The sequence below is a fragment of the Morchella sextelata genome (assembly GCF_020137385.1).
Source record: "Morchella sextelata strain SCLS chromosome Unknown scls_3, whole genome shotgun sequence".
Taxonomy (NCBI): domain Eukaryota; kingdom Fungi; phylum Ascomycota; class Pezizomycetes; order Pezizales; family Morchellaceae; genus Morchella; species Morchella sextelata.
Genome location: NW_025408618.1, coordinates 1,744,695 through 1,755,816, shown reverse-complemented (window position 1 = coordinate 1,755,816; position 11,122 = coordinate 1,744,695). Strand labels below are relative to the sequence as shown.

At 51.8% G+C, this 11,122-nt stretch overlaps 3 protein-coding genes across 3 annotated transcripts; 2 read left to right on the top strand and 1 right to left on the bottom strand.

Moving 5' to 3' along the window:
* Nucleotides 1–1,476: 1,476 nt before the first annotated feature.
* Nucleotides 1,477–3,634, top strand: H6S33_009292 (uncharacterized protein; the record flags this gene model as incomplete). Its single annotated transcript, XM_044840671.1, has 3 exons — nucleotides 1,477–1,950; nucleotides 2,021–2,981; nucleotides 3,243–3,634. The coding sequence occupies 3 exons, from the start codon at nucleotides 1,477–1,479 to the stop codon at nucleotides 3,632–3,634; spliced, it is 1,827 nt and encodes a 608-aa protein (XP_044698107.1).
* Nucleotides 3,635–4,837: 1,203 nt separating this feature from the next.
* H6S33_009291 (uncharacterized protein) lies at nucleotides 4,838–5,898 on the top strand (the record flags this gene model as incomplete). Its single annotated transcript, XM_044840670.1, has 3 exons — nucleotides 4,838–5,197; nucleotides 5,322–5,432; nucleotides 5,515–5,898. The coding sequence occupies 3 exons, from the start codon at nucleotides 4,838–4,840 to the stop codon at nucleotides 5,896–5,898; spliced, it is 855 nt and encodes a 284-aa protein (XP_044698106.1).
* Nucleotides 5,899–7,167: 1,269 nt separating this feature from the next.
* H6S33_009290 (uncharacterized protein) lies at nucleotides 7,168–8,751 on the bottom strand (the record flags this gene model as incomplete). Its single annotated transcript, XM_044840669.1, has 2 exons — nucleotides 7,168–7,972; nucleotides 8,096–8,751. 2 exons carry the CDS (start codon nucleotides 8,749–8,751, stop codon nucleotides 7,168–7,170), a joined length of 1,461 nt encoding a protein of 486 aa, XP_044698105.1.
* Nucleotides 8,752–11,122: the final 2,371 nt, after the last annotated feature.

The following is an 11,122-nucleotide window of genomic DNA, read 5'->3' as shown; positions in this document are numbered from 1 at the left end:
CAACCATCCACGCAATGTTGCAACACCATCCAAGCGGCAACTTCCTATCAAAACCAGAAACGACAACTCCAAGATGTGTCGCGGAAGAAATAAAGAGGGGGCGAGCTTTGATCGTCGTCGTCGCTTCAGAATGTAGAGACTTGCAGTCTAGACTCCAATAGGTAGTTAGCTGGGTTGGGTCAAGCCCAAGTCCCCAGCCTTCCTGGTAATGCGGTGTGCGGTCCACAGTGCAGACTGAGTTCAGAATCAGAAGAGCTTTATTAAGAACGAGGCGTCATATGGAATAGCTTGTTCACGCGGTGAATTACAAAGGAAGAACTACCGAAATAGTTCCTGTAATGCGGTTTAACATCAGGTAAGTTGTTGCCTTGGGGTGAATTATCCAAGGCGATTCTCGGGGAGCCAGGATAGTACCTTGTCGTAGGTAACTCCCCGAAGAAGGGGAGCATAAGAACTATCTTCTTACTCTAGAAGCTGTGCGTTGTTGTACGAAGCGTATTTAGAGTATGTACTCTTCTAGGCTGGTAAAGTTCTACAGCAGTGGGTAGGTGCTCTGACTAAAAAGGCCAGCTGCTGTTCGAAACCAAGCTGGAAGGAATGTGATAACTTTTTTTTGCCTTTTTCCACTTCTTTTCTTTTGTTTCCATTTCCACTTTTTTCCATCATATCATCTGAAGTCCAGGAGGATTCACTCAGCTATTGTGCAAGCCACACTATCTATTGAAACCAAGACTGCCGAGAAACCCCACAAGTTGAAGCGAAAGTGAGTAGAGCATTGAGCGGATGGAGGTCTATCTATATGGTGGTGTGAATTGACGGATGGTGTGGCGGGTTAACTCGCGGCAAAGTTGAAGGCTACAAAAACGCCCCAAAACTACACCCCCGATCGCCTGCGTAAGCCTTGTGATTGGTCAGGTCCCCTGATATTTGATTTAGTCCCCCCCACCCCTCCTGGTTTGTCGTCCCGGTCTCCCTCACTCTCCAGGCTCCTCAGCTTAAACTCCCACTTCCTCCCGCTCACACAGGTTGACAGGTAGAAGAACCACCTTGGTCCTCCCATCTGATGCATCGACGCGATCGTGGCCGTCGCTTGTAGTTGCTGTCAACACTGATATTCCTTTTTTCCCTCTCTCTTTCTCTGGGGAATATCTACTGGATCCAAGACTTTGAACAGATTGAACTTTTTTTTTTCAAGGAAAAAAAAAAAATATTGCATTTCCTAAAAAAAAAAAGTGAGCACAGCTTTGCTTTTTTTACTCTTACGCCTGCGGCCCACACGCGGGCTCTGCCTCCAAATACATACTCAAATTCACCTTGTCCGCCTCCAACTGTTACGCCCGTCCTCCTGCTCGCTATCGTTATCGTTGACTTCCAGTCGTTACCACGGCTTCTCGCAACATTATCACCTTTAGGACCAACAAACCTCGGTTAAATTTGAATAACATTTAATCCACATTAATATCCACTTGGCTCAATATGAGTTCCGAAGTTACTTCTCCATGGGCTCTCCATGATCCTACAGCCGTTCCAGGGGAAGATTTTTCAAACTTTTTCAACTTCAATGAGATACAGCTAGACATGCCTCCATCGGCATTTGATCCGACAGGCCGAGATGATGTTGATTGTGATGGGGATGAAGATGAAGACTCACACAGCCAGCACACTGCCATGGATACTGATTTCCACGACACGGGAGACTTTAGTGGAAAGGATCATCAACTCGAGGATATGCTGGGGATGCAATTTCACGATATAAACCCAATGGGTCAATCACGATCACAGCAGCAGCAGCAGCAGCAGCAGCATGGGCATCATCAAATGCATCATCATAATATGATACCACCTACACCATCTAGTATCGATCTTCAGACAGGGCTTCCTCATTCATATACCCACAGTATGGAGGCCGATATATTGATGGATAGATTCAATAATATGCGGGACGAACAGGTGATTTTTCAATACAAAACTATCCACAATTCTCGGCGGTCACTAATATAGCTTTTCTCTATCGCAAAAGATGCTATTTACACCACTCGTTTCGCCTGCAGTTACGCCTCTAGACACAAATTTCATCCACAACATGCCTTCATTTACGATGCCGGAATATTTTAGCCCTCTAACTTCTCCTGCTCTCGATGCTCACCCCCACCGCAGCCACATGCCAAATCCTCACATAGTCCAGTCACATCACTCTCAGTCAACCTCCCCCATCGACCCGAAGGATTCACCCAATATCAACAGAAAAGTCAATGCTGGGCGCCGAAAGTCAACCACATCTCGGAATCCATCGCGCGTGGTGCGTGAATCACCAAGCATGAAGCCACAGAGGAAGAAGGCACCGCCACCATTAGCTGCAACCTTAGAACTGGCTGGCGCGCTTATGCATCCCCAGACGCCGTTGCATCAGGCTACAAATATAAACGGAACTGGAATCAATTTTCCCCAGTTCTCAAGCCGTGACACCTCTTCGAACGAATCGGTATCTCCCGAGCCGCTGCCCGATGTGCTCATGCCTCCACCTCCCCGCGCGCTAAGCTCCCCAATGATCCTCCCGTCAAATGAGGGGAACGGCAGGGCTGCGGGGGCGCCGGCAACCCCGGCTTCGTTGATGAAGCTGCAAAAAAAGCCTAGCTTGTCGACGGAGGGTATCCCGCCTATATCAATGGACTCAACCGAGTTTTTGAATCGGAATGTTGCGTGGGCTAGGAAGGAGTCTGTCGATAACAGTTCCGGGGCTTCGTCGAATAGCGATGGACAGCCCACCCCTGTTCTTGGCCCTGTTAATGGCTCTTCAAATATGAATAAAATTTCAGAACAATTACAAAGTCCGATGTTGAGCGCTCAGACACCGGGTAGTTCATCGAGTCGGAAAAGCATGTCTAAGCCTACTGGTCGTGGCGGGAAGCGCGGGAGCGTTTGCTCAAGTCCTGCATTACAACCGAAAATTTCACCAAGTATAAAGCCCTTGTTACCTCAAGGTAGGATTCCTTTGTCCAGACAAGGTAAAGCGACGGATTTCGTGGTCAAATTCAAGATGAGTGAGGGACTATGATTGTTAAGATTAAGTTTTTAAGAGTGGCCTTTACGGTCACTCTGAATTTTACGAACACTCAGTCCCTCAGATTTTCGAGTTTAACCGCGAATCCTGTTACTTTCCGGCTTTTTTGCGAACCCCCCCCCCCCCCCCCCCCCCCCCCCGCGGGCGGGAGAATGATGAGTTAACATTTCTGGCATTGTAGGAATGAATCCTGAAGCTTCTGCTCTTCTGTTGAAGTCAAATTACCAGAACATCGTCGAGGGCAACCACAAGCAACTCGGACTATCATACCCTGCAGAGCTTTCGACAAATTTGACGTCAAAACGGACGAGTCACAAGATTGCGGAGCAGGGAAGGCGAAATAGGATCAACAATGCCTTGGCAGAGATCGCCGCTTTATTGCCGCATAATGGCGGGAATGGGTCCGATAATAGCAGCAGTGCGACTGCCAGTGCTGCTGCAGCGGCACAAGCCAGCAAAGCGAGCACTGTGGAGAGCGCAATCGAATACATCAAGGAGTTGCAGAAGGAACTGTCGGAAACAAAAAAGAGACTGGCAGAGACGGAGAAACAACTTTCTGAGACGAGCATTTGATGGGCTGGATAGCGAAAAATAAGGGGAAGACTTGACACCGGAGGAGAAAAGTTTTGAGTCGATCTGACATAATATTGAAAATGGGTGGCTATCTTTTTTTCCTTTCTTTTTTTACATTTTCAATTTCCATCTAGGGTGGGGGCAGTTCTGTTTTATGGAGCATGTTTTTTTTTTATTTTCTCGTTTATTTTCCTTGTACGTAAAGTTCTCCTATGTTTCCTTTCGCTTTTCCACGTTTTCGTTTCATTTGGTTTTTTTTCCCCCTCTTCCTTTTTTCATTTCCCCTTTCCTGGATATAATTTGGCGATGGTTATGACGACTTTCCGGATTTCTAGCGGAAAAAAGCAGGGCGGGTGGAACATAGATAGGTATTCACTCACAGTTCATGTACAAAAGACTTTATGCAAAACAAAAAAGGATGTTCAATCACCTAATTTTCAATAGCGGGGTTATGACGTCGAATAAGAGTAGATCATATCAGCGCGTAGAAAGCCGGCCCCTATACGCCGTGCTGCCTTTCCGTAGGACTATCCCTGAATATATATATTCATCTTGACACATGGATACATTATGGAGGCAGAACACCAAAGATGACTCGGTGGAGGATGGAAATGATTGATAGTACTAAAAAATCACCAGTGCGGCAATAGATGCCGAAAAGGTCATTTCCCATGCACAATAATCAAGATGTCAAGCCGCAGAACTAAGCTTTCTCTTCCCCCCCCCCCCCAAGTGTGGCGCCGTAAATCCCAAGCATCGTCAAGTGATCGTATGTGCGCAGAGGACGGTACATATGTAATGCCGTATAGTAATCGATCCCTCGTAAGCTGCAATTTACGTGCTTCCAAGCTGGCTGTAACCGCCAAGAAAATCCCCGCGGAGCCTCACAACGTCGGGGCCAACCCTCCACTTCAAAGTGCACACCTATCACAGAACTGCCGGGACCTTGACACGCAAGTAATATCAACGTCAACGTCAACTCCGACGAACGGCTCCCCCCCCCAAACGCTAAGGACACATCACAACCCATTGTGCCCAACCCCACCAACTCCCCTCCCCCAACCGCTTAGACAGCTAGCTATATCACCGGTAGAGCATAAACATCTCACGTTCCATAATTCCCCTCGCATCGTCGCCCCTTAACCCAAGCAAACAGCAGAAGCAGAAGCAGCAGCAGCCCTCACATCCATAGCAAACCCAGATATGGCCAGCTTCTTCAACTCGCCTCCGCCGCAGCAGCAGCAGCAGCCACAATACGGCAATCCGGGCAATCTTCAATTCTACCAAAGCTCCTACGCAGATGTAGGACGAACTCCTGGCCAAGCATCACCACCGCAGCAGCAGCCCCCCGGATATGGATTTGGTGGGATGGGCGCCATGGGTCAGATGGGGTCTATGGGGTCCATGGTGAGTGGCGGGTACGGGGGCAGCAGTGGAGGCGGGGCGTCGAGAGAGGGAGGCTTAGCACCTGGCTGGTTGGCCGCGTTTGGTACCGGAGGCTACGAGGACGAGCAACCGCTACTGGAGGAGCTAGGTGTCAATTTTGGACACATCAAGATGAAGGTGTGTAGTAACAAATGCCCCCCCCCCCCCCCCCCAAAACCCCTCTCTCTTCCCCTCGGGTTTACTCCGGACAGATGGAGTGGTTGGGAATTTCGGGCTAATGGAATTTTTTTCTTTGCGACAGACCTTGGCTGTGCTGAACCCTATGTCAAATGTCGATCAGCATATGATGGACGACAGTGACGTCGCTGGGCCAATTCTGTTTTGTCTGCTCTTTGGAGCTTTCCTGTTGCTTGTGGGTGATGCCTTGATTGATATTATGGGAGCGATCGTTCCGCGTGCTTGCTTACTGACTTTTCTCTGCTGCTCCGATTTAGTCCGGCAAGGTGCATTTCGGCTATATTTACGGTGTCGCCCTGCTTGGATCCATTTCACTACACCTTATTCTTAACCTTATGTCACCGCCATCACACTCGCTAAACTACATCCGGTCTGCCTCCGTGTTGGGATATTGCCTACTGCCACTCGTATTCACCTCATTCATTGGGGTACTGTACCCGATGAACGGGCCGATTGGATATTTCCACACCGCACTCACAATCTCTTGGTGTACGTACTCGGCGAGTAACGTGTTTGTAAGTGTGTTGAGGGTCAAGGACATGAGGCTACTCGTGGCATACCCTCTGGGGCTTTTCTATAGCGTGTTTGGCATCATGGCCATTTTTGGAGGCAAGGCAGTGGCTATCGGTGATGGCTTATAAGCCATGAGCATATGTTTTTCTCTCTTGGGGGGCGGGGCCGTGATGTAGTTAGGAATGTGGGTGGGTGTGTGTGTGGTAAGGTGTTGGGTACATGAAAGTTATCATGCACAGAAAAATTACATTGTTTGTATTTTTGTAGACATATATCCCTTTTGCATTTACGTTGTCGAGCGCGTCCTTTTTTTTCCATACCAGTTTTAATTGAAATGATGTCTCCCCGCGGTATGTAAGCATTATTGTTTTTGTTTTTTACTAATCAGATGGTTGTCCGAGTGATTTTGTATGACACAAGTCATGGATAAGCACTCTGGCATGTCGATAAGTGCACATTTAGGTGGCGAGCGCCGCAGTCACCGGGCATCACCCGTCTGAGACATAGATTCTTTCTGTCCAGCAATTGACTGGTTGATTAATTGATTGATTGATTGATGGATATATAGTTCGCTCGTGCATACATACATACATACATTCCGCTCAACAAGCCCCGTGGAGGCGCGCAGGCTGAGTTAGATGCGAAATAATCAAGGCTTAGATGCGAAGGTACATAATATATCCAATCCAATCCACTCTAGGGGTACGTAGCCGGTATGTACAGCTCAACAGAGATTTTTATCGAATAATACTAATGAATAAAAAAAAAAAACAGAGGTCAGAAACAAAGGGAAAATAAAATAAATGAGCGTGCTCTCTCCCCCTCTTTCTCTATCTAGCAGCTAGCTGGCTAGCTGGCTAGTAATATAAGAACCAAAAAACATGCAGTAAACATCAGAAACCCCCTAGCCTGTATGTATGTATGTAGTCAATACTGATCAAACGTCCTACAATATGTATAAGAAAAAGATGATATAAAAAAAAAAAAAATAAACTCCGAGATTCCTCCTGTACAGTGTGGGGAAGCAAATAAAAGAAATGAATAGGAAAGGAGGTGGGTGTATATGGTGGGCTTGCACGCATAATAGACAATACCTAGCGCTGAAGTAAAAGTAAAAATAAATAAGAAAATAGAGATGTAATAAAAAAAAAAAAAAAAAAAAACTCCGAAAGTCCTAATGTCCGATCCTGTCCGCTCCGCTCGCGCCGCCCGCCGTTGTTTCGTCCCGTCAATGATTTTTGATACCCCGCCAACCAGCCAACCAACCACATCGCCGATGCAAAAAAAGTGAAAAAAGCTAAAGGGAAAAGAAAAAAGTTCCCCCCCCCCCAAAAAAAAAAACGCCAAAGATAATGCAAAAACACGCAAAAAGGACGAAGAAGAAGAACCCGCACGCACTACACCACAATAGCAGGCCTCAAATCCTCCTCCTCCCCGTCCTCCTCCTCATCACCATCCTCCTCCGCCTCCTCCTCCTCCTCCTCCTCCTCCTCCTCCTCCTCCTCCTCCTCCTCCGCACCCCTCCTCATGATCATCTTCCCCCCCACAACCACACCCTTCCCCTTCCCTACCATCCCCACAGCGGCCACAACAAGCCCCTCATAAGCCGGCGGCAGCACCACCTCCTCCTCCGCGCCCCCTCCCGCGCCCGCACCCGCCTCAACAGGCTCCAGCATCTTCTTCTCATACACCAGTCTGTACCGCTTCCCGTCCTTAATCACGTAGTCGCTCTGCCTTGGCGCGTCGCCCACCAGCACCGCCATGCACCGCCGCGCATAGCGCATGTTCGCCTCCGCCGTCACGGCCTGCGCAGGCGCCCACTTGCCGGACGCAGACACGTCGTCGTCCGTCTGCTGCTGCTGCGGGAGGCGCGTCTGGGCGCGGGGGCGGGAGCGTGGGGGTGGGAGAGGGGGTAGGGAGGGCGTGTCGTTGCGCTCGGGGGCGGCGGGGGTCGTGGTGGTGGTGGTGGTGGTGGTGTTGGGGGTGGGGGAGGAGGAGGAGGAGGAGGCGTCTTGTTGGTCCCGACGACGGCGGCGGCGGCGTGGGAGCGTTTGGTAACGGGGCAGAGAGCGCTCCTCGAGTGAGGGCGAGAGGTCGACGGCCGCGCTGAGCGCCTCGAGCCATTCGAGGAAGACCTCGAGCGTGCGGCAGCTCAGCAGGAACTGCTCGGTTTGGGCGCGGATGCGGATCACGAAGTGGCGTCTGTGGCGGGGGGGGGGTTGGGTTGGTTAGCTATAGCTCAATGATCGTTTGCACATGTTTTTTCCCTCTCCTTCACAACCACCCACACACAACCATATACAGTGCAGGGGAATAAAGACTCACTTGCGATAATCCGCCGCAATCCCCACCTCCGCCAGCTGCAGCGTATACGAGCGCACCATCTCGCCCGGCACATGCCCCACGGGCCGCCCCTCCCTGCCCCGCGCCTTCTTCACCGCCGACGCAAAGAACGGGACCTTCCGGGGCCTATGCAGCGTTAGTAGCGTGCCGTAGAGCACGGCGTACGTCTTGCCCCAGCGGCGCTTCGGCGCGCGCTCAAACGGCGAGCTCATCTCGGGCTTGTGCTCGAAGAGGGCCTCCTTGTGCAGCGTGCACGTGTATGCGGGCAGCTGCTCGTTTCCTTCTTCCTCGCGCGGCGTGATGCGGAAGCGGGAGGGCGGGAGCTGGACGGTCTCGTCGTAGGTGGGCGGTGTGGCGGTGGTGGGGTGCGAGGTGGTAGGGGCGGCGGGGAGGGGGAGGGGGAGGGGGAGGGGGAGGGAGAGGGCGGGGTCGTCGGTGCTGCTGCGGTTGGAGTAGCCGGCGGTGGAGTAGTAGGAGGGGATTGTGCGGCGGAGGGGGCTGGCGGCGGGGAGGAAGCCGGCGATGCGGAGCCCGGATTCGCCGTCGGTGGTGGGGAGGCCGGCGGGTGTGTGCGTGGGGAGAGCTAGGCTCCGGAGGGTGGGCGTGGGCGTGGGCGTGGGCGTGGGCGTGGGCGACATGGCGCGCGGGTGGGCCGGGTGCGTCGGGCTGCGAGGTAGCGGCGGTGGTGGTACCGGTGTGCGGTGTGGTGGATATCCTTTCCTTTTCGGTGTGAATCAACGCTCGCTCTCCTGTAGTGAGGCTGAGGAACGAACAGCACAGAAAGAACGAAAATAAATGGTCAACAAGCAGAGCACAATAAAGGCTGTAATAAAGCTGTAATGCTGCTTGTCAATAAAGCGCAGTAATGCAGTAATCGAGAAAAAAAAAACCCCTTTCCTTTCTCCGGCGGTGATGGATTCTCGAAAATAGCAGCTCACAGCTTCCCTCCAAAAAGACCACCAGGGTGTTCGAAAACGGGTTTGAAGAAAAACAACAAAAACTTTAAATCCTGCTACACCCCACCCCCCCCGTTCCAAACGCTCCTTCTTATTCACCTTCACCTTCCCCCTGCCCCCTATTTGCTTTTTGGGGTGCTGGTGCAGTCAGTGGGTGGTGCTTGTTCGGCGGTCGTTCTGTTCTCGGTGTGAAACCAGGTGCAGCGAATGGGGAGGATGACGTGGGATACCTCAAACAGAGACAGTCTTGGTTCTTTCTTGGTTGGGTGAGTGGGCGAGCGAGCGAGCGAGCGAGCGAATGTGAGTGTGAGTGTGAGTGATCGGTGGGGCGAAACGAAAAAACAGAGGCAGATCCAACGTTCCCTCAGTTTACACTTATACAATTAAAATCAATTCCCGAGAGCGCGCGCGCCCCCATCCATCCCATGCAAATGCAAATGCAATGGCAGTCTGTGTTTCTGCCAGTGCAATGTCTGTGGAGGCTAACCCTATGGGATAATTGGATCGTAGACAGCAGGCAAAGTCCCGCAGCAAGCAAGCAGGCACTGGCAAGCAGGCAGGAGGCACTGGCAAGCAGGCAGGAGGCACTGGCAAGCAAGCAAGCAGGCAGGCACTGGCAAGCAACGCGAGCAAAAAAAAAAGAACAGAACACAGAGAGACAAAGAAGCAAGCCGCACTTTCAGCCAGATGTGGTGGTGTGGGTGGCCGTGGTGGAGGCTCAGTTCGTTCCTTCCTTCAGGGACCCTGCCTATCCTGGGTTTTTCTTCTTCTCTACTTTGCAGCAGCTGGCTCTGCTGCGCTGCACACTGCAGAGGTTCCCTTTCCCGTGGCTGATCATGTCTTGGAAAAAAAAAACCTACATACACCTCTCTCTACTCTACAGGCACACATACATAGATTCCCCCCCCCCCCCCCTTTCCAGCCCGGCATCGCTGATCCGACGGCATGGTGAGTGGGGGGGGGGGGGGGGAGATTCGATTGTGTATTTGTCGAGCGAGTGCTTGGGTTGGGGGCCCTGCGTGACAGCTGGTGCCAGCAAAGAACATCTTAAACACTTGCCCTGTCTTGGTATTTACTTAAGCTTGGGGGGCCAATGATACCCGGGAGGCGATGATTCAGCTTCCTTCTGTCTGCTCTGCTCTGCTCTGTTCGGGCTGGGTGCTACTTCTGGTCTGGCCTTTCCACTCTTCTATCCATCCTACAAGCTGTCTTGTCCTTGTTCTGTCTGTCCGTCCTGTCTTTTGTCCGAGTTTTCCCAGAAAGAGAAGAGGAGGACGTTTACCCACCCCGGAGCCAGCCCCGCACCCAACCCCGGTTCCCTGGTGCATCCATCCATCATCCATCCTCATCGGGAATATGTCCTCTGTGGGGGAAAGACAAGGGAAGGGATCGAAGGGGGGGAGGGGGGAGGGAACCCCGGAGTCCGGGATTTGTGCCCTGATGGAGGAGGTACGTCGGGCTAATTACAGTATCTGCCGATAGCCCGATAGATGGAGTAGATGGATGGATAGCCTATTTGGATAGATATGTAGATAGATAGCACCACCCCCCTCCACCGCTTTTTCAGATGCAGCAGCAGATGGGGTGGGGGGAGGAGGGCAGGTACGGATCAGCGTGTTCCGTCTGGGGTTGGGGTTGGCTGGCAGGGTTTGTGGATTACTGGGTGGATGGGGGGGGGGGGGGGGGGGTAATTGGGAGGGTTGATTGGGTTGGCGGGTTGCGGTGTTCCGGGGTGTGCGGATTGGCTGGCTGGGAGTGGGAGTGGGAGTGGGAGGATGGGGAAAAGGGTGGAAATGTCATTGACGCTCAATGATTTCTTGGGCGGTTCTTGGGGTGTGCCAGTAATGGGGTTGGGAAGTGCGGGCCTTGGAAGTATGTAGACCGACCACTCGGACCAAGTCCCTAATTAGAGTGCATGTCGCCCCGGATATATGTATGCGAGTCTGGAGCTTTGGATCTTCGCTTTGCGGCCTTGGAAGTGGGGATGTCATTCAATGGCTGGAGATCCTCAAGTCTTTGTTCCTTGGAAGTAGGAATGAGGATGAATGCGTGT